The sequence below is a fragment of the Mustela nigripes genome, chromosome 1 (assembly GCF_022355385.1).
Source record: "Mustela nigripes isolate SB6536 chromosome 1, MUSNIG.SB6536, whole genome shotgun sequence".
In the NCBI taxonomy this organism is placed as follows: domain Eukaryota; kingdom Metazoa; phylum Chordata; class Mammalia; order Carnivora; family Mustelidae; genus Mustela; species Mustela nigripes.
In genome coordinates this window covers 155,621,246-155,644,802 of record NC_081557.1, presented here as the reverse complement: position 1 = coordinate 155,644,802, position 23,557 = coordinate 155,621,246, and the positions used below count along the sequence as shown (strand labels likewise).

Genomic DNA, 23,557 nt, shown 5'->3' with positions numbered 1-23,557 from the left:
AGGCTTTCATGAACACATTGAGGATATGCTTAATAGGAGGCAATTTATAAGACTTCTGTATCAATAAGGAATTATTGGAGAGAAATAATTGGAACATCTGGACTCTTTACATTATAGTATAATAAAAAAATAGCAAAGACTTCAGCCATTTGTTTTTATTCCTGTTTTCTATATGACATACTTCTCAAATGTGAAGCATGTGACATTTTTCTACCATTTCTATTACCAAATTTGGTAAGAGGCAATGGTTTCTGTTCACTATAACATATTAATATTAAAAGTCAATAAACTTTTGACATTTTAGCAAGCATTCCAGTGAATTTTGTTTTTAACAGATAAAGAAGTAGTACAGCACAGGAAGCCTCTGTATGTGTGTGTGTGTATGTGTGTGTGTGCGCGTGTGTTAAATATACTGAAAAATAAAGCTCTGTGAAAGCTTGAAACCTTTTTTAAACATGCTGCAAACTCACCATGATAGCCCACAGTCTTATCTTTAGCACAATAAACACTTAGTAAAATTTGATAGCAGCCAAAGAAACTGATTAAGGATAAAAATTCCTGTGTTTATAAATATTTTTAAGAATCCAGGAATTTCAAAGTCTTTGTATAAATTCATCCACCATCATAATGTTTGGAGTATGGGATGATTAAAAAATAATCAGGGGCGCCTGGGTGGCTCAGTGGGTTAAGCCTCTGCCTTTGGCTTAGGTCATGATCTCAGGGTCCTGGGATCAAGTCCTGCATCAGGCTTTCTGCTCGACGGGGAGCCTGCTTCCCTGTCTCTCTCTGTCTGCCTCTCTGCCTACTTGTGATCTCTCTCTCTCTCTCTGTCAAATAAATAAAATCTTAAAAAAAAAAAAAAAGTTTAAAAAAAATCAATGAAGAATCTGAAAATTCCAGAGATTTTAATAGAATTTCTAGCGATAATTTGCTAGAGAACCCTGTCAAAGAAGGGTTTTTTGTTGGTGGTGATGGTCGTTCTTGTTTAAATCATCATCCCCACCACCACCACCACCACCACCATCATCATCAGTGCTCTTGGGCCGATAGGCTTTGACAAAGGCAAGAACTATAAGGTATACTCACTTGGTAAGAAGCAATCCTTCAATATATTTTTTTGAAATATTTAAATTTGTAGTTTTTAGCAACATCAAAAAATATTCTAATATAGGAACTTTAAAAACAGTGATAATCGTTAGTAAAAAGGTGCTATAATTTTGTCATGTTTACTAATGTTAAATGTTACTTGAGTTTAAAAGCTGTTAGGACATACTTTTGAGTCATCTGTGTGTGGATAAACCTCTTAGCCTTTGACCTAATGTACCAGTTCTAGACTCTTTAAAATCAGCCATTTAGTTGAAACATGGTACCAGTTTAAATTTCCAGTATATGGTTACATTTCACTGTTCACCAGAGTTTGAGACTGGATTTATATGTACATGTATTTTTCTATCCATCACTCCTTTGATAGAAAAAATAAACTGCAGAGTGCAAACTGTGATATAAAACTAAGAATACCTTGGGGCACCTGGGTGGCTCAGTGGGTTAAGCTCTGCCTTCGGATCAGGTCATGATCTCAGGGTCCTGGAATCAAGCCCCACATCAGGCTCTCTGCTCAGCGGGGAGCCTGCTTCTCTCTCTCTCTCTCTCTCTCTCTCTCTCTGCCTCTCTGCCTATTTGTGATCTCTCTGTCAAGTAAATAAATAAATAATGAAAAAAAATTTCACGAAAGAACTAGGAATACCTTAAATATGGTTGCTGTTTAAAAGCTAAGCTTAAGTATTTCATTTTTCATGTATAAGAACCCATGAAGAAAGAAACAAAATTAACTCAAACCCTAGCAGTGAATCACAGCATGTAAAAACCTCTTCTAATATAATTTTATTGTTTTGGTTTTGGTTTTGGTTATATGATTACTGGTATATTATAAGTGATACCTTAAATAAACCAGTACTCTCTTATTGTAAAATTCTGGGTGGATATCTATAACTAAAGCACTACCCTTGGCTAAGTTGTTATCTGAAGCTAACTTTCTGTATAAAGGCTGGTTCTAATTTTCATAGTCATCTTCTAAAATGTGATCAAATTTTTAAACCTTAATTCAGTCATAACATTCACTTGTGTCCCTTCCATACATTTTTTGCTGTGATGCCTGTTCTGATAATCTGTCCACAAATGACAAAACATTAGTTATATTACAGAAATAATAACATGAAATGGAATGTGATGTATAAGCCAATTTAAAATAAGATTAAAAATGTGAATATTTGAAAGTATGTGTAATAAGCCCTATATACATAATACTCCATTTTAAACATTTTAAAATGATGACTTTCTATTGAAATTTTAAAGAGAAATAGCTGTATAATTCATCCATAAGAACGTGCTGATTGATTATAATCATAACAAAAGGGTTTGTAAATGATTACCAACAGAATATAGAAGTAGTTTATGAGGTCTCATAAAGTCTTCAAAATAACCCCTAAAATTTAATACCTTCAGTAATTTAATAAAAAAAAATCAATACAGTGTTTCTTGACATTTTATATAGAAAATACAGTGCAAAATCAAAGAAAAACTCTTCCTGTGGCTAGGAAAATGGATTGAGCCTTAAACCATAAGGTCATATTACACATAAAATATATAATGTTTCATTTCAGCTTTTTGAAATCACATTACATAACAGCAGACAACAGAGGAGCACCGTTTATTCTGAAGTTGTAAACCTGTAGAGACTATCTGATAAGTCTCAACATAAAATGTTACGGTGTGCTTTCAAGGCATTGTAACAGAATTTTTAATTCATGTTCTTCCGTATTGGCTGGTATGGATGCCAAATGGATACATCTCATTCACTGTTTCAAATACTCTGAATCATCCATTTTACAGCCATTTTAGAAAACTCTGTGTGTGTGTGTGTGTGTGTGTGTGAAGGAGATAAATAGACAAAGACAGAATTTAGAAGATTTTGTATTTTTTGTGTTACTACAAAACACATAGAATTTGATAAAACAAAGTTTTGGAAATTATAAAGTAAAAACATTGTAAGGTATATATATATTTTTTACTGTGACCAGTTGTTAAAAATGGAGATAAGGAGTATAAACAGAATGAAATGATTCCACACATAAATTGAAATGATAGGATCATAATCTCCCAATGTTCCCTGGGATAATGCACTTTGTTATTCAATATCACGAACTAAGAAAAGCCCAGTAGCAAAAGAAGTGGAAATAGGAATCAGGTGGGCTGACTGATGAAGTAGGTGGCTGATTTGCCTCTTCCCAATCATCACAACTTTCAAGAATCTAGAAATCACATTGCTTTATGCATACTGCGAATATATGTATAAATCAATCACTAAGACAATACAATGAAAAGAGGCAGGTCCACACAACATATTTGTTGTTTTAAATTTTATTTTGCACAGGAGTTATGCATATTTTTAATCACCATGCTTAAGTGTATCAATTTTTTTCTCAGAATAGTTGTCAAATGGTGAAATTTCCATTAAATAAAATCACCGCCCTTATTGGGAAATCAAGAGCCACAAAAGAAGTTATACGATGGCATTCAATATTACTAAAAATTATAATTTCTAGAGTAACTTGTTATTATCTTTTTCACTAAATTTTTAGTTTTAGAGGATAAAACACATTGTTATGCTGTTCATCTCAGATCCATGTATATTAGAATACATCAAATAGTTTCTTTTCCCTCTAAAAATAGGGTGTAGCTAATATTCAAATCATTTTGCATTCCTGATAAAGATTTTGGAAGAGATGACTAACAAGAGGATTATCTTTTATTCAGACCATTATTTAGGTATATGATTAACCACAGAGCATATATTATTTAAAATTTAGGAAGAATAAATTTCCATTTTCCATTTTATTTTAATTCCTTCCAAATATTTAAGAAACTTTAAATGAGCTGTAATTTTTGTCCCTACATAGAAATATCCAAACTAAAGATCTTGTTTTTTAGATGTATATAAGGCAAAACAAAAGTACAAAATTCAATGATACTATATCAATAGCCTCAAAAAATGAAGGAAAGAAATAAGATAATCTGTTAACTACATTATTTTTCATCTACTGTATGTTTTCCTTATGTTAGACACTTTCTTGGGCCTCTCCTTTAAAAAAATATATAACATGAAATTACATCAGTGTTTTTTCCAATTGCCTTCAAAAAAACAAATTTAGTATGTCAGATTTTCCAGGAGACAACCTTGAAATACAATGAGTACTTTCCTCTCAGGTTTCTTTATTTATTGATCTAAACATCAATACTTTTTTTTTTTTAAATGCTTTTGAATAGCTTTTTTGCTAAAATAGATCATTGCTTGTAAGATCTTCCCTAGCAGTATCAATGGAATTGTAAGAGTAAAGGAGAATGAGGCAGCACATATTTGCTTGAGTCACTCTGCTTCCTTGGGATCACAGGCCACTCTGGGAGCCTACTCTGGAGCCTTATTTATTAGGGAGCCTACTCTGGAGGCCTCCTTAGGTGGAGCCTACTCTGTAGCATAGTAAAAGAAAAGATCAACGATTATGGAATCCAGGTCCACATACATGTTTTGTGTCCTTGGGAAATTACCTATCTTTCTGATCTCATTTATGAAATGTGTAAAGAAATAGCAAACTTATTAGGTAGTTATAAGATGAAAATTAATACTATGGAATGGATCTTTGTGTTCCCCCTAAAGTCATATTTTGAAGCCTTCACCCCGATGTGATGGTATTAGGAAGTGGGGCCTTTGGAAAATAATTAGGTTTAGATGAAGTCATGATATTGGGGCTATGTAATGGGATTAGTGGCCTTATGAGAGGAAGGCATAGTGAAAATGACACAGCTATCTGCAAGCCAGGAACTGCTTGCACTTGCGACTAGAGGAGACTAGAGGATAGTTCTGGATGTTCCAGAACTATGGGAAATAAATGTCTATTGATTAAACCACCCAGTCTATTGTATTTTGTTATGTAATCTTGAGTTTACGAAAGCAACAAGGTAATGTTCGGAAAGGGTGATAAGACATAGAACCTCCTTTTCTTGAATTTTATGTTCAGGAAGAGAAAGTAAATTTGTTAAATTAAATCAGTAAAGTTAAAGGACTTCACTGAAACTTCTCTAGAAAGAATCATGATATCCACATTCTAGATCACTTATTCAGGTGGAAGAAACCCACTCTGTATTAGGAATTTTTTATTTGTGTCAAGATGTTTGTGGGAAACTCTCTGGGTCTAAAATAGGGTATAGTACCTTCATTCAAAATTTTCCATATGTAACACACCTGGAAGGTGTGTCTTTGACTTTTGTTTTTGGAAGGTGTATCTTTGACTTTTGTTTTTGGCCTATACTACTTGGAACTATAGCTGGGTTCTGAGCAAGATCAAATTCTTTGTAAATAGTTTATTTTATAGTTCTAACTATTGGTGAAAGAACATGGCACAGATTAAGATTTGAAAAATAAAAATTTGGGGATAATGTGTATTAGAAGAGTAGGCTTCTTTGGTTGATAATTGGCTGTTTGCTTTTCTACACAGTATAATTCAGCTTTTTATAAGATCCCAAATAGTTTATATTGTCTATCATCCCTGCCGTATGTTTAGATATAGTCTACAGTTGGCATGACAAAGTTAGCTCCTGGAAAATTAACAAGACAAAAAAAAAAAAAAAAGGTTAAATTCCAGGAGGTGTAAATTCCCAAAGAATATACAATGTATAATTGACCTGTTTCTTATACAAAAAAAGAAAGAAAATGCATAATAGATGTGAGAACAGTGCCTAGATTCAAGTCCCAGAATGCAACTAAAATCCTAGTATAAATGAATCAGTGCTGCCTTTAAACTTATCTATCGCCCAGGGAAAAGCCTCAGCCATGGGGAATGTGATTCAGTTACATTGATGCAATTGCAGACAGCACCTTTCTTATTCCCCTTTGAACCACATAGAATTTAAGGGCTGCTTTGAAGCTATAGATATTCAGAATGTGTAATTCTGAAGGTAAAAATGTGGGACAAATTGAGATTATAAGATTAATTATAAAATTACACTCTGTATTCCAAGTTTCTCATTGTATTGGATTACCACTTTTTGATAATGGGAAAGGTGATAATGAATGTGGAACAACACTACCTGCCACTCAGTAAATTGCTCTTACTGTTCCATCAACAACTAAATTACTAAAATAGTTCTCAGGAGGACAAGTGGAATGTGGTCACTTATCTTGGGAAGATAGTCTGTAAATATATGATAATTTAAAAATACCAACTTTTCAGGGGGAGGTATTGTCTCAAACACACACAAAGCAAAATAAATAAATAAATAAAATGACATTTCCTTTGAATTTAGTAACACTCTGGAAATAATGACCCTCGATTGGATAAAGCCTTGGAAAACACAGATTAGAAACCCAGATTAATCAGGACCATTTGCAAACATTTAAAGCTTGGGGAGTATGGGAATGTCTACAAATGTTTAATGGCGACTAGAGGCTTGCTATTTTATTTATATCTCAACCCATAAATGGTAATAACAAGTAGAATAATGGGTGGCTCTAGGTTCTTACCCTGAGCATATGGATACCTGTAGATTCATACCTTGAGCATTTTTGCAGCTACGGTTTCAGAGCGTCATTTGCACAAAGACAGTGGTGCTCCAAAGAAGCAAAAATAGTTGGAGAGATACTTCATAATTTTGCTGTGACTCTGTTAGCATATAAAATTAGTAAAAAAAAAAATCACTGAGTTCATAGAGTTGCATGTTCCAATAATTACAAAAACAGGAACAGTTTATTTCAGGTGGAAACAGCTTTTCCTCGAGGAAGATCTCTTCTTAAGTGTCCTTTAAAACACATTTGAAATTGAGAAGAGACTATTTGCAGCAGACATTTTACAGGGTTGCTTCGGCTTAGCTACACACACACACACACACACATGCACGGAAAAAAGAGGAAGGGAAAGAAAAGACAACTGCTTCCCTCAGAAAAACAAGCACTTTTTCCCCCTGGTGTCGTGTCTTTGGATATGTACCGCCTTGGAGAAATGTATAAATCATTTTTATACATGGAACTGCCTTAGAAAACTAGAGATTTTCGTACAAAGAAATCAGTTTGCTGAAAGAATACCCACATGCCATTGTTCTGAGTTATTATATATACACAAGAGGAACTTAAAAAGATCCCCAGGTTTACAGTTACTGATGTACACTAGCATAGTGGGCTTACAACTTCTCCAGGCCTGAGTTACACTTAGTATTACAAATAATATTTTAACAATGCTGAAAATACTGATACAAAACAGCTTTTAAGATGATATTTCCAAAAAATACCCCTCCTTTTAAAATTGAACTGTTGAACCCAGGTTTTCTTTTTGAATGTTTCAGCTTTAAAAAAGATTTTTTCAAGAAAATACTAGTGTTTAAAACATCTCTTAAAATGTCTATTAAATGACAGATTTTCTTAAATAGACTATATTTTTACAAAGCATAATTCAAAAGTCTATCTTTCAGGAAAACAAAACTATAAACTCCAAAAGTCCAAATCAAAAACATTATTTGTGATACATAGTTCTTCCATATCCTGGGAAAAAATCCTTGATTATTTGATCGTGCTAATTTATTTACAGACTTCAAAACTCTAGCAACACACACCAACATTCAGGACAAATGAAGCTGAATTCTACGATTAATAATCATAGTTTTTCTATCATTTCTTAAATATTGCCCAGCCCCAAATGTGTATCTGCATGAATATAATAGCATCTAAAGTAGAGTGGGAATTTTAGATAGCAGTCTCATTAAGCCAAGCAAATTTCTGTGTGTAGTGTCCACTTTTGACAGAATTACAAACACACAAAGAAAACATTTGGCAAATATTTGTCTTGACACACATGTGCCTTCCTTCAGAAAACCAAAATTTTAAAAGTAAAGCATTTCCATTAGGCTCTTGACCCTTACCAATTCTAATTCAAGTGTAAAAATGGAGCAAAGTTTAATTGTTAAAGCTGGGGGGAAATTTAATGGCTTTTCCCCAAAGGATAGAGCTTAAATCCATTTTGTATTAAGAGATGCATTTCATTCACAGCTTTAATTTAAGTAGATTATTCAGATGCCGTGCTAAAACTGCTATCTCAATTTCCCTTTATTTGTTTCATTTGTACATGCCGATGGATTCTGTCTGTTAGAGAATGCAAGGGAAACAAATCATGCAGTAGGTATGACAATTTCAATTTGCAGGGACGATGCCTAATGTGGATAAAGTAACGAGCTTTTATCACTGTATAAGAAAATTGCAGTCCTGATTCTTACTATTTTAAAACTATTTAGTTAGTTCTACAGCTGCATACAGTTCTGTTATTAATTAAACATAAGGAAATTATTTAGATTCATTGATCTATCTTGTGTGTACTTATGTATAAAATATATTAGGCCTTGTTTGTTAAAGAGAAATCTTTCCTGTGGAATGAGTTCTGAGCATTTCTGTGAGATTTATTTCTAAGACCGAACTGCCAAAGTTCACATATATTTGCTTTTTCTTCTAAATCTAGATGACTGAGTTGTCAGAATCATGTATACTGGGCTACCAAGAAACTGACTTTCTGTTCCTCAACTCCTCATGTAGAACAACTGATATATAGTGAGAGAAATTGGACATACATAAAAATAAGTGAAAATGTTAAAAATACAAGGAAAGTGAAAAAAAAACAGTTTTCTTAGAATGACCTATCCTTCAGATTAAAAAAAAAAATGCTGATATTGCCATGAGAGTGACTCAGAATATAACATGTCATGCTTTATGCATCATTTGACAAAACTCACCCAACTTTACCACTTCAATGTGTTATGTCCTACTACTTCAACATCCATAGCAAAATGGAAAGCAAAATTTTTCAAAGATCAGAGCTGTCATTCTCTATTTGGATAGCAATTACTCAGTCTGAAATCCTTTGTGAACCAGTGTGAACTAAACATTTAGAGGATAAAAGAAATATCCATTTTCCCCTTAATAGTATGGCAAGATAAGCTTGAATGTATGTAATAGAGAGACAGATGCACCTCTAGGTTACATGCAAGCAAGCTTCATTCTTCAAATAAATACACATCAAATATAAGACTTTCAAACCCTTCTTTTTCTTCTCCTTCTATTAACTATGTAATTTAAAATTCTTTACAGTTCCTTTATCTATTTATTCCTCACGTCTATTTTCACAGTAACACCATTAAGTGAACAGAGTGCTATTTGATATTACCTTCTGAAATTTCAATGCATATCAGTGACTGATAAAGATAAATAAACTATGGTCTATATAAACCAACAAGATGGTCCCATTTATTATACACATATATAATGAAGTCTTCAAGGCTATCCAACCTAATTCAATTAACATGCCTGAACCCTCATTCTAAAAACAAACAAAAAAAAAGTGCACAATTTGTTTATAACTAAAAAAGTAGTAAGGATATGACAATTTAAACATGAGCTATGCACGAGAAACACTAACCATCCTTATCCTACTGAGAGACAGGAATAGGGTGATTTAATTATCCATCCTGCTGGCCTAGAGTTTGCAGTTCAGTGGTGTGTAAATTGTGGTGAAGAAAAACATTCTTTCTGCTGTACATGTGTAAAGAGATTGGCCCTCTTGGTGGCTGTCCAAACCGTCCTGTAAAAGTTGAATGCTGTCGGGTCACAGCAGCTTGGTCCTTTGGTTTCTCTGAGAACATGGAGGGGCCTTCCATCTTAACTGTTGGCCTCAGAGAGTTCTGCCCTACCGTAGCCCGTAAATTCTGGGTGACCTCTGATGTGAGGGTTTCATAAGTTCCTCTGGAGTGTTTTATAACTTCCACTAGTTCCCTGTCCTTCAGGAAATTACTTAAACAGAGACTTGATAGTTGACAGGTCTTACTTTTGTAGGGGCTTGTCTGATCAGCTGCTGAGTATCTAAAACGGTCCTCGGTGGGAGTATGCATTGCTTTTCTGTCTCTTGTGCTGAGACTTTGGCTCACAATTCGATTTCGATATGTAGGCTACAGTAAAGACACAGAAAGGAAAAGATGTCAAAAAAAAATCCATTCTTAGCATACATAAAATACAGAGTGGTGTTTTCACATTTATGTGCAAACCCCTAAATTTTCAACAAGGCTGAAAAAAAACCCGATAATTTGTGAGATTAAATTTTCCAGGGCAGTACTATTACAAATAGTGGTTAAATGGATAATTTACTATAAAAGATATTTTTTAAATAGATTTTTTTTTCAGAGAAGTTTCTGTTTTACAGCAAAGTTGAGAGGAAAGTACAAAAATTTCTCTTGAACCATCTGCCCCACACATTCATAACCTCCTGCCATTATCAACATCATTCACCAGAATGGTACTTTTTTTTGACCAGTGATTAACCTACATTGACATAATTAGAGTCCACAGTTTACCTTAGTCTTCACTCTCTGAGCTGTATCTTCTTTGGATTTGAACAAGTTCCTATGAAACTTCTCTATTATTATAATGTCATACAGAATATTTTCACTGCCCTAAAAATCCTATGTGCTCTACCTAATAATCTCTCCCCATCTCCTATGATCCTTAGTAACCACTGATATTTTTATTGTCTCCAAAATTTTGCCTTTCTCATAACATTGTACAGTTGGAATAATATAGTATTTATGTAGTCTTTTCCTATTGCCTTAGTTGACTAAGCAATATACATCTAAGATTCCTTCATGTCTGCCCATAGCTTAATAGTGTATTTCTTTTTATTTATTTATTTTTCTTTTAGTGTTCAACTAAAAGACATTTTGAAATTTGTTTATCTAGTTTTCTTAATTTGAATTCTATAGTTTTATCTGCGAGTACAGATTATTTAGCTAAGTAATACACATCTGTACATGATGCCATTAATTTTTTGTTGGATTTAAAATACTTTATTTACTTAAGCACATGCTAAGAGACTTTTAGAATTACCAATATCATGATTTGTGTCAGCAAAATGGTCACCTAGAAATTTAAGGAACTAAAGACAAAGTCACTACAATGACCTAAGGAGAACCAGAGAACACTTAGAAAAATTGCAGCAAGTGTTTAATTTAGATTTTTGGTTATAGTTTGTTAATCAGGAAAAATAAAGTCCAAGAGTATACAATATCTTCTTTCTCACAAGAAGTTTATACTCTAATGAGAGAAACAAGCTCAATGAATCATGCTACAAAGAAAGCAAAGACTTACTGACCTCTACCTCTCAAACTAATAATAAAAAGGAAAAAAATAAAATATTTTCAAACATTAAAAAAAAAAAAGAAAGCAGAGATTACATGTTGGCACCAGAACTCCTCTTGAAGAGAGCCCTGTCTTGGTTTGAAAAATACAGAGATAGAAACTGACAAGTTGGCTTAATTCTCTAGAGGCAAAATTGAAAGATTTACTGTTGCTGCAAAGAAGGAGGAAAGAGAAGAGTATAGAGTAAATGCTAGTCAACTGATACAAAATGTGCTGAAGGAGCCAATGAAAATTTCTGCATACTTGACATCTAGACAGTCTTTTTACATACCTATCATTTCATTATTCCCTAGAAGAACATTTCTCCAAAAGTGATCTCTATTTTAGGCCCCAATTTACTTACCCAGTCATCATCACTTTGATTAATTAATTTATTTCACATAGAACCTAACAAACTTGATTTTGACTCTGAAACCTATTTCCCAAATATCCTTTTTCTCAGTAAATGGCACCATTATCAGGCCAACCCCTGGAGATTATCTTTGCTTTTTTTCTTTTCCTCATGTTCCTTTAAATCAAGTTCTTACTGATGTACTGCAAAAATGCAGCCTCTAGTTACCTACTTTTCTTATATACACCCTATCTACCTGACCCAGTTTGCTGGCACATATTAGGCATTTAAGAACCACAGAAAAGGTTTGTCTGCTTGAAATAATACTACTTGATATTTATTGAATGTATATTATATGCCAAACATTCTTCTAATACTCTTACATATTTAATTTTCACAAGAGTCTTTTAAGATAGCTTCTATTCCTATTACAGGAATACCTTGGAGATATTGCAGGTTCAATTCCAAACCACCACAATAAAGCTAATATCACAATAAAGCAAGTCAAAGGATTTTTTTTGGTTTCCCAGGACATACAAAAAATTATGTGACACTATACTGTAGTCTGTTAAATGTGCAATAGTGTTATGCCAAACAAACAAACTAAAAACAATGTACATGTCTTCATTGAAAATATCTTATTGCTAAAAATGCTAGCCATCAACCGAGCTTTCCAGGAGTTGAATTCCCCCACCCCGCCCCCCAGGGGAAGTTCTTGTCCTGATGTTGCTGGCTGCTGACTTGTGAGCATCCTGATGTTGCTGGCTGCTGACTTGTGAGCATAGTGGTTGTTGAAGGTTGGGGTGTCTGTGGCAATTTCTTAAAATAAGACAAAGAAGTTTGTTGTCTTGATAGACTCTTCCTCTCACAAATAACTTCTCTCTAGCATGTAATATTGTTTGATTGCATTTTACCCACAGTCAAACTTGTTTCAAAATTGAAGTCAACCCTCTAAAATCCTGCTTTTGCTTTGCCAGCTAAGTTTACGTAATATTATAAATTATAAATATAATAATATAATTTATATTATTATAAAATTATAAATGCTGTCATTGTAATAATTTCACAGCATCTTCACCAGACGTAGGTTTCATCTCAAAAAAGTTTTTTTACTCATCCATAAGAAGCAACTCTTTATAAAGTTTTATCATAAGATTTCAGCATTTCCGTCACATTCCTGTCTCCAGTTCTTATTTTAGTTCTCTTACTATTTCTACCACATCTGCATTTACTTTCCCCACTGAAGTCTTGAAGCCCTAATTCATACTTAAGGGTTAGAGTCAACTTCTTCCAAATTCCTGATAATGTTGATTTTTTAAACCCTTTTCATGAATCATGAATATCCTTAATGACATTTGGAATGGTGAATCCCTTCCAGAAGGTTTCCAGCTGAGTTTGTCCAGATCTATGAGATGCATCACTCTCGATAGCAGCAGTTATAGATTTACAAGATGTATCCCTTAAATAATAAGGCTTGAAAGTTGAAATGACTTCTTGATCCATGGATGTTGTGTTGGCATGCATAAAAGCCTCAATCCCACTGTATATTTCAACAAAGCTCTTGAATTATCAGTTGTATTGTCAATGAAGACTAATATTTCAAAAAGAATCTTTTATCTGACAGTAGATATCAACAGTAGGCTTAAAATATTCACAAAGCCATGCTATAAACAGATGTACTGTCATCCCAGCTTTGTTCCATTTTTAGAGCATAGGCAGAATAGATATTGTATGTTTTAAGGGCCCTAGGATTTTTAGATTGGCTTCAATTTAAAGTGACCAGCTGCATTAGCCTCTAACAAGAGAGTCAGTCTGTCCTTTGAAGCCAGGCACTGACTTCTCCTCTCTAGCTATGGAAGTCCTAGATGGCAACTTCTTTCAACAGAAGAACTATATTTTCACTACACTGAAAATCTGTTGTTTGGTGTAGCTACCTTCGTTAATTATCTTAGCTAGAACTTTTGGATAACTTGCTGGCACTTCTAAGTCAGCACTTGTTGCTTCACCTTGCCATTTGATGATACAGACATGGTTTCTTTCCTTAAACTTCATGAATCAGTCTCTGATAATATCATATTTTTCTTCAGTTTCCTCATTTCTCAGCCTTCATAGAATTCAACAAACTTGGGGCCTTTCTGGAGATTAGGTTTTGGCTTAAGGGAATATTGTAGCTGGTTTGATCTTCTATTCAGATCACTAAAACTTTCTCCATCTAAGCAATAAGTATATTTCACTTTGTGATGTGTTCCCTGGTATAGCACTTTTAATTTCCTTCAATCACTTTTCTTTGACATTATAGTTTGGCTGTTTGGCACAAGAGACCAAGCTGTCAGCCTACCTAGGCTTTCAACATGTCTTCCTCACTAAGCTTAGTCATTTCTGGCTTTTGGTTTCAAGGTGACAGATGTACAACACTTTACCTTGACCACTTAGAGGTAATTGTAGTGTTATTGTCATAATTTCAATATTCTTGTGCCAGGGACTAGGGAGGCTCAGGAGAGGGAAAGAATTGAGGAGTGGCTGGTTGGTGGAACAGTCAGAATACACACCACATTTATAAATTATTTGCCATCTTATATAATTTCAGTTTGTGGCACCATAAACAATTACAGTACTGATCAGTGAGCACCATAACAAATATAAAAAAATGAATATTTTGAAATATTGTGAGAACTACAAAAATATGACACAAAGATACAGAATGAGCAAATGCCATTAGAAAAATGGTGCCCATAGTCTTACTTGATGCAGGATTGCCACAAACCTTTAATTTGTAAAAAAAAAAAAAAAAAAAAAAAAAAAGTATACATGAAGTGTAATAAAACAAGGCATGGCTGTATATTGACAGAAAGATGGAAGCACAATGAATTTGTATATTACAGATAGTGTGGGATAGACAGGTCACTTGATTTAATACCAGTTAGTGGCCTCGCAGTATTCCCATGTGAATATTTCTAAAATGCACCACGTTTTAGAAAATACATACAGACAATACTATAAATTCATGCTTGAAGATTATCATTACTAAGATGAACCTCCCCAATTTTATTTAAAACTAAGGCATATTAGGAGATATCTTTAGGGTGTCCTTAAACACAGCGATTTCAAGTTGAGATATTTTGCTAAACATGTCTTTTCTCTTTTAATATTGTCTTTATGTCTGTAGTAGAATGCTATTTTTTACCTTTAATTTTTGTCTTTTATTTTGATTCTGGTATAGTTAATACATAGGATTATTATATTAGTTGATGGTATGCAATATAAGGATTCAGAAATTCCATAGGTTAGGCAGTGTTAATCAAGGTATGTATACTGTTATTCTACTTTATCTACTTCACCCATCCCCCTTACTCCTGTCAGAAAACCATCTGTTAGTATCTTACATTTAAAAGTCTAGGTTTTTTTGGCTTGTGTGTCTTTTTCCTTTGTTTTGTTTCTTAAATTCCACATAAGAGTGAGATCATATGATATTTGTCTTTCTCTGTCTGGCTTATTATACTTATCGACTCTTGAAATCCATCCATGTGGTTGCAAATGGCAGGATTTAATTCCTTCTTATGGTTGAATAAATTCCATTGTGTATATTTTTTATATATATATATATATTCTATAGATATATGTATAGATAGATGTATGTATAGATATATGTGCATGCATTTGTGTGTGTATACTATATCTTCTTTATCCATTTATCTGTGAATTCACGCGGTTGCTTCTATAATTTGGCTATTGTAAATAATGCTGCAATAAACATAGGGGTGTATATATCACTTCAAATAAGCATTTAAAAATTTTTTTTGCAAATAGTAGTCCAATTACTGGATCACAGGGCAATTCTATTTTAAAATTTTTAAGGAACCTCCATACTGTCTTCCACAGTGGCTGCACCAGTTTTCATTCCCACCAATAATACAAGGTGGTTCCTTTTTCTCCACATCTTCATAAACACTTGAAATTTCTTTTTTTTTTTTTTAATTTTGCTATTCTGATAGGTGTAAGGTGATATCTCATTGTAGTTTTGATTTGCATTTCCCCAGTGTTAAGCATCTTTTTCATATGTTGGACAATTGTATGTCTTATTTAGAGAAATGTCTGTCATGTATTCTCCCCATTTTTTATTTGGATTGTTTGTCTTTTGGATGTTGAGTTGTAGAAAATCTTTATATATTTTAGATAATGATCCTTTACTGGATATGTCATTTGCAAATATCTTCTCTCATGCAGTAGGTTGTCTTTTAGTTTTGTTGGTTGTTTCCTTCCACTGTGCAGCTTTTTTTAATTTTAGGTAGTCCCAACAGTTTATTTTTGCTTTTGTTTCTCTTGGCTAAGAAGTCATATATAGAAAGTTACCATTACAGCAAATAAGCAGCAAAATTACTGCCTCTGCGCTCTTTCAGAGTTTTTATGGTTTTAGGTGTCACATCTAGATCTTCAATCCACTTTGAGTTTATTTTTGTGCATAGCAAAGGATAGTGGCCCAGTTTCATTCTTTTATATATGGCTGTCCACCATTTGTTGAAGAGACTGTCTTTTTCACATTGCATATGCTTACTTCCTGTGTCAGATTAACTGACCATATAATCATGGTTTATTTCAGCATTTTCTATTCTGTTCTATTGATCTTTGTGTCTGTTTTTGTTCCAGTACTATATTGTCTTCAATATTACAGCTTTGTAGTATAACTTGATGTCTAGAATTGTGATACCTCCAACTTTGTTTTTCTTTCTCAAGGTTGCTTTGGATATTTGGGGTCTTTTGCAGTTTCATACAAATCTTAGGATTATTTGTTCTACTTCTGTGAAAAATGTTGTTGGTATTTTCATAGGGATCACATTAAATCTGTAGACTGTGTTGGGTAGATTAACAGTTTTTGTTCTTCCAATCCATGAGCATAGACTGTCTTTCCATTTATCTGTGTCATCTTCAATTTCTTTCATCAGTGTTTTATACTTTTTAGAGTACAGGTATTTCACCTCCTTGGTTAAGTTTTTTCCTAGCTATTGTGTTATTTTTGGTGCAATTGTAAATGGGATTGTTTTCTGAATTTCTTTCTGCTCCTTCATTATTAGTGTAAAGAAATGAAACAGATTTCTGTACAATGATTTTGTATCCTGCAGACAAACTGAACTCATTTTTCTGTTCTAATAGTTTTTTTTGTGGAGTCTTAATATAGAGTATATTATAGAATATCACATCATCTGCAAATAGTGAAAGTTTTACTTCTTCCTTACAGATTCAGATGCCTGTTATTTCTTTTTGTTGTCTGACTGCTGCAGCCAGGATTTCCAGTACTATGTTGCATACTGGTAATGCATACCAGTAACATTCTTGCCTTTTTCCTGACCTTAGAGGAAAAGCTTTCAGTCCCCCCCCACCCCATTGAGTATGATGCTAGCTGTAGTTTTTTTCATATATGGCCTTTATTATGTTGAGATATGTTCCTGTAAATCTACTTTGGTGAGGGTTTTTTTTTTTTTATCATAAATGTATGTTGTACTTTGTCAAATGTTTTTCTGCATCTATTGAAATGATCAAATGATCATATGGTTTTTCTCATAATTAATGTGATGTATCACACTGATTAATTTACAAATGGTTAACCACACTTGCAACCCAGGAATAAATACCACTAGATCATGGTGAATGATTTTTTTTAATATTGTATTTGGTTTGAAAATATTTTTTTGAGGATTTTTGCTTCTATGCTCATGAGAGATAATGATCTATGGTTCTTTTTTTTTTTTTTTTTTTTTTTTGGTGTTTTTATCTGGTTTTGGTATCAATGTAATGATGCCAGCCTCATAGAATGAATTTAGGCAATTTTCTCCCCCCCCCCTTTTTTTTTGAAAAATTTGAGCAGAATAGGTATTATCTCTTCTTTTAATATTTGGTAGAATTTGCCTGTGAAGCTGTCTTCTGGACTTTTGCTTATTGAGATTTTTATTTTTTTCTTTTTTTGATTACTGATTCAACTTCATTGCTGGTAATCAATCTGTTAAATTTTTTATTTCTTCCTGCTTCAGTTTTTGTAGGTTATATGTTTCTAGGAATTTATCCATATCTTCTGGTTTGCTCATTTTGTTGGCATATAATTTTTCATAATATTCTCTTACAATCCTTTATATTTTTGTGGTATTGGTTATTACTTCTCCTCCTCCATTTCCAATTTTGCTTGAGCTTCCTCTCTCTCTTTCTTCCTCCCTTTCTCTCTCTCTCTCTCTCTCCCTCTCAATGAGTCTGGTTAGGGGTTTATCAATTTTGTAGATTTCTTCAAAGAAACAGATCCTGGTTTCATCAATCTGCTCTTTTTATTGTTTGGATTTTGCTTTTAGTCTCTATGTCATTTATTTATATTTTTATTATTTCCTTCTTCAGGTTTAGGGTTTCCTTGTTTTTCTTTTTCAGGCTACTTTGCATGTAAGGTTAGATTGTTTACTTGAGATATTTCATGCTTCTTGAGGTAGGTCTGTATTGCTATTAACTTTCTTCTTAGAACAGCTTTTGCTGCATCCCAAAGATTTTGGACCCGTGTATTTTCATTTTCATTTGTCTCTATGTATTTTCTCTTAAATTCCTCTTTGATTCCTTAGTTGACCCACTAATTGTTTAGTACCATGTTATTTAACCACCATGTTTTCCTGATCTTTCCAGATTTTTTCTTGTGGTCAATTTCTAGTTTCTTGTGGTCAGAAAAGATGCATAGTGTGACTTTGAACTTCTTAAATTTGTTGAGACCTGTTCTGTGGCCAAATATATTATGTATTCTGGAGAATAGTCCATGTACATTGGAAAAGTTTGTTTATTCTGCTGTTTTAGTATGGAATATTCTGGATATATCTGTTAATCCATATACATTCAAAGTAATTATTGATAGGTATGTTTTTATTGCTTTTTGTTACTTGTTTTGTGGTTTTTGTAGTTTTTCTCTGTTCTTCTGTTTTCTTGCTCTCTTTCTCACCATAAGTTGGCTTTCTTTAGTGATATACTCAGATTCCTTTCTCTTTGCTTTTTGCATATCTATTAGTACATTTTGATTTGTGGTTACCGTTAGGTTTGTATATAACATCTGTGTATAACTGTCTGTACTAAGTTGATGATCAGTTAAATTTGAGCCCATTCTTTACCCCTCTCCCCACCATGTTTTAAGTATATATTACTATACTTTACATCCTTTAATTTTGTGAGTCCCTTACCTGGTTTTTCTGGATATAATTATTTTTACTGCTTTTATGTTTCCTGCTTTTCTTACTCTTCTGTAAGATCTTTCCTTTCCATTCAACACATTCCCTTTAACACTTCTTGTAGGGCTGGTTTAGTGGTCATGAATTTCTTTAACTTTTGTTTGTCTGAGAAATTCTTTACCTCACCTTCTATTCTGAATGATACCCTTGCTGGAAGAAGTATTCTTGGCTGCAGATCTATCTTTCTTTCTTTCTTTCTTTCCATCCTTCCTTCCTTTCAGCACTCTGCATGTATCGTGCAAAGTTTCTGCTGAGATATCAGTATCCTTATGAAATTCCCCTTGTATATAACTATCTTCTTTCTTCTTGCTGATTTAATTTTTTTTCTCTTAATCACCGCTTTTTTTTTTTCCATTTTAATTACTATGTGTCTTGGTGTGGCCCTCCTTGGGGTGGTTTTGTTGCGGGCTCTCTGTACATCCTAGATCTGGAGATCTGTTTCCTTCCCCAGGTTAGGGCAGATTTCAGCTATTATTTCCTCAAATAAATATTCTGCCCTCTTTTCTCTCTTTTATTCTGGGATCCCTGTAATGCAAATGTTATTACAATTGATGGAATCACTAAGTTCTCTGTCTATTTTCATTTTCCATATATATATACATATATATATATTGAAATATATATATATTTCAATATATATATATGTGTATATATATATATATATATATTTAGCCTAACCTCCTCGGCCTGGCTACTTTCTATTATTCTGGACTCCAGGTCACTGATTCATTCTTCCACTTCTTCTACTCTGCTATTTATTCCACCTAGTGTATTTTTAATTTTGTTATTTTGTTCCTCATCTCTGATTGGTTAATTTTTATCTTTGTGAAGAGTTTCACTGATGTCCTCCACCCTTTCCTCAAGTCCAGTGAGTATCTTTATGATTGTTAATTTCTTTATCAGACACTCTACCTATCTCTGTTTTGCTTAGGTCTCTTGTGGTTTTGTCTTACTTGATTTGAGACATATTCCTTTCTCTCCTTATTATATCTAAGTCTATGTAACTCTTCCTGTGTATTAGCAAAGTCAGCTATAGCTCCTATTCTTGAAATTAGTCTCCTTATGAAGAAGAAATCCTATAGTACCCTGCAATGCAGTGTCCCATTTACCTGAACTTGGCATTTCAGGAGTGACTCATATGTAATGCATGTGCCCTGCTATTGTGGCTAAGCCACATTTTCCTTCAGTACAGTTGTCTGCAATGGCTCATTTCTTGTTATGGGTAGTGTTTGGTCCCTGTGTTAATGGACTAGTCTGGGGCTGCCTTGGGTTTGAGTTGAGTCAGACCAGATGTTTGCCACAGTGGAATAGCATTAAACTACAGAGTATTTTCCCCATATTGTCCCCAAGAAGCTTTCATTGTTGAGCAGGGCTTATAATCAGATCAGTTTTCTGCCATAGACCTCTGCTGGGGCCACCAACTGCTTGTGTATGTGATTCTCTCTCCCTTTCCCCATGGGAGGGGTCACTTTGGAGCGGTCCTGGCTCACACTGGGGCTATTTACATATAGCCAAGCTTCTGGCTCCCATATGAATGGAATCCTGCCAAGAGCTATTGGAGCGGGTGGATCCTTAAAGTGCTTGTAGGAGAGGTGCCCAGTGGGACTGGGCAATGGACCGGCCTGGGTGAATCAGCAAAACATGTGTGTGCACTGGGTTCACAATTTTACAAAGTGAGCACCGATCTTCCCAAATGGGACCTGGGGCTGCCTTCACCACAACTGAGACCCACAAAGCATGTGGGTGGACATGCAGTGGTGTTAAGTTATGTGCTGGTCTTCTGGGGGGACAGACCAGCAGTGCTGGGACTGAGGCAATCCTGGCTCAAGGGGGAGATCCCCAAAACCTGGGGGCAAGGACATGGCATAAGCAAGTTGGGTAGTAAATGTTAATGATGTGCCTGTTCCCACAGATGGCCATGTGTTTAACCTGGAACACAGGGAAGGGGAATGGCACTTCCAACTCCTTTGCTCCTGGAGGAGTCTCCTAGTTATCTCTGTCCCTCTGGAGCATACACTGATATTAGTAAATAGTTCTCCCTCCTCCATGTCCCTGGTGCTGTACCAGATGCTGTTTCTATCTTGTATCTTTGAGGACTATTGGTTGTGGTGTCTATTCAAGGAAGGGGACTCAGTTTCCTATGGACTTCCAGGTTCTTCCAGAACTGTGCCTGATGATTTTAAAAATTCCAGACTTTAATTCCCACTGGTTGTTAGAACTCGGGAAGTTTGTCCCTCCCAGTTTTCAAAACCAAGTATTACAGGAATTTATCTTTCCTGTGCAGTCTCCCTGGTGTGATAGTCTGTCTCCCTTCTCCATGTTGCATGTCCATCCCTCCAGTAGACAGTCCTTTAGTCCTTTTAGCTCCACACTGCATCTCTACCCTTCCTACCCTCTTCAATGTGGCCTCTTCTCTGCTTTTAGTTGAAGACTTTGTTCTGCCAGTCTTCAGGTCATTTGCTTGGTTATTTACACTGATGTGTGTGTTATCTATAGGAGTGAGCTTAGGACTCTCATACTTGGCCATTCCTTCTGCCATTCTAATTTTTATTATGTGCTTACTTATAATAGAACACCTCTATGACTTCTATTTTTCCATTTTAACTCTTCTGTAGATTTGAAGTAGAGATAGGCTGTCATTTTGTATAAAAGGAAACATTGTATGACTTATAGATGTTTCAGGGAATTTCCTGGGACTAAAAGGAATAAATTCTTTGATTTGGTTTTTGTTGTTAAGGAAATTTTCTGGCTTCCTGGCTCTTTCCCAATATTATAGGTATTTAATTATGCTTAGAAACATGAGCTTTCATATTCTCTTTATGACTTCTGTAAGATGCTCACTTAACTGCTGGACAAGTTACCAACAAATCCACAAACTGTGCTTAATATCTGCAATCCAAACTTTAGATAGATTATGCGTGCTATTTGGGAAATAGTCTGAGGGAAAAAAATCATTTGGGACAGAAAAAAGACAAATTAATCATGATAATCAACAGTGGTAATGATTCTTTTTCATTTCTACTACTACACATGCTGCATATGAAAGGGAGGTGAGTGGAAACATCATTTCCATTACTTTAACACTACATTTGTGGAAACATTCATTATTTTCTTTATGTGATCTTTTTAACTCTCTTCACATTAAATTATATATATGGTTTTAATAAAGATACATGGAAAGGGATCAAATAACTCAATCCTATGGGCAGCCTCAATGTTCCTTCTCTGGTCTAATCTCTGACATCTATAAGGTACATGTGGATCTACAATAAAAATAAACAAAAGGAAGACTTTCACTCTTGATTTTTAAAGAAAAGTGAACGTTTAAATCATCTGTTCATCTTTGTTCAGCATAATTTGCTTTTGACATCTTAGACTTCCTTTTTTAATTTTTAAAAATTTTTTATGATGTTCACCATTAAGTCCAGGGCTCCTAGCATACCAGGGAGACTACACAGCATAGGGGTTACTGGCATGATTTGGGGTCAGATATATATGGGTTCATTTATTCACTTGGTAAATATACTAACTACTACTGAGGGCAAGAAAATGCATTACATATTGGGAAACAGTGTTGTGTATAAAAGAACTGGCTCCTGCCTTTAAGCAGTTTAAAGCTTAATGAGAAAGTCAAGCAGAATCAGAAACTTTTGTAGCTAAATGACTATGGTAAGTTACTTATCTTTCTAAATCTCCAATCACCTCATCTATGAAGGGAAATTTTATATTCATACCTGTATCTACATGCAGGATTACTGTTAAGATTCGATAAACTACTGTGTACAAAATATTATACCTGGAATGTAATTAACTTGATGATAGCAACACTTGAAATAATTACAATATCAAAATAAAGTGACCAACAGACCTAGAAATTACTTTGATAGATGCTCATTTCATCCTTGAGAAAAAAAACCTTTGAACACCTCTTAACTTGAAAAAGCAAAGTAATTTATTTCAGAATATTCAAGTAAGCTCAGATTTATTGTTGTAATTTGGTATCCTAGAACAGACTCTGAGACAAATATCTGAAACAATAAAGTAAGTTTTGGGAGAGGACTCTGAAACCAATGTCTGTGGAAGAATGAAGACAACAGAGACTGGCAGAGGATGAAGCTAAAACCCATGTAATTAAACTATCTTAGGTGATGATACAAGCGAATGTAAAGCTAGGATTACTCCTCATAGTTTCCCTCAACTTAGGCAAATGTTTGAGAACCTTATACTCTTGTGTCAACTAGTTATTGGACAGACAGCCACTGAGAAGGTGGTGTTACCTTAAGTAAGTAGGTTTTTTTTTTTTGCTTTTGTTTTTGTTTTTGTCTTTTGTTTATTTTTGTTGTTGTTGTTGTTTGTTTTATAGAGGAGAAAGTCTCCAAGAGGAATGTATTTAAATGCTATCAGCTGCCAAGTTTAGATCTTGAAGAAATGAAAACTCATTCAATTCTCTTCCAATTCTATATTTAGAATATATTTTGTTTTACATATTTTTAGAACATGTTTAGTCAAACATAAGAAAGATACATAAAAATATTTTGGCTAATAGATCTTTGTATATTGTTACCCTGGCTATTATGGAAATGATTTCTTCAAATGTTGTTAATCAGTGTTAATTCTTTCTGAAGGTCTTGGGATCGCATCCCTCAAAGAGAATTTTCAGTAGATATGCCTAGCCACATTATTCTCAAAACTGAAATTAAGCTCACATAA

General features: G+C 34.1%; 1 protein-coding gene across 1 annotated transcript in view; it reads right to left on the bottom strand.

The window, feature by feature from the left end:
• Nucleotides 1–9,190: 9,190 nt before the first annotated feature.
• CCSER1 (coiled-coil serine rich protein 1) overlaps nt 9,191–23,557 on the bottom strand; it is a 1,346,695-nt gene continuing 1,332,328 nt past the window's right edge. The window contains exon 11 of the mRNA XM_059394604.1: nt 9,191–10,032. Within this exon, the coding sequence (XP_059250587.1) occupies nt 9,547–10,032 (486 nt within the window). The 3' untranslated portion in view covers nt 9,191–9,546. The remainder of the gene's footprint in view (nt 10,033–23,557) is intronic.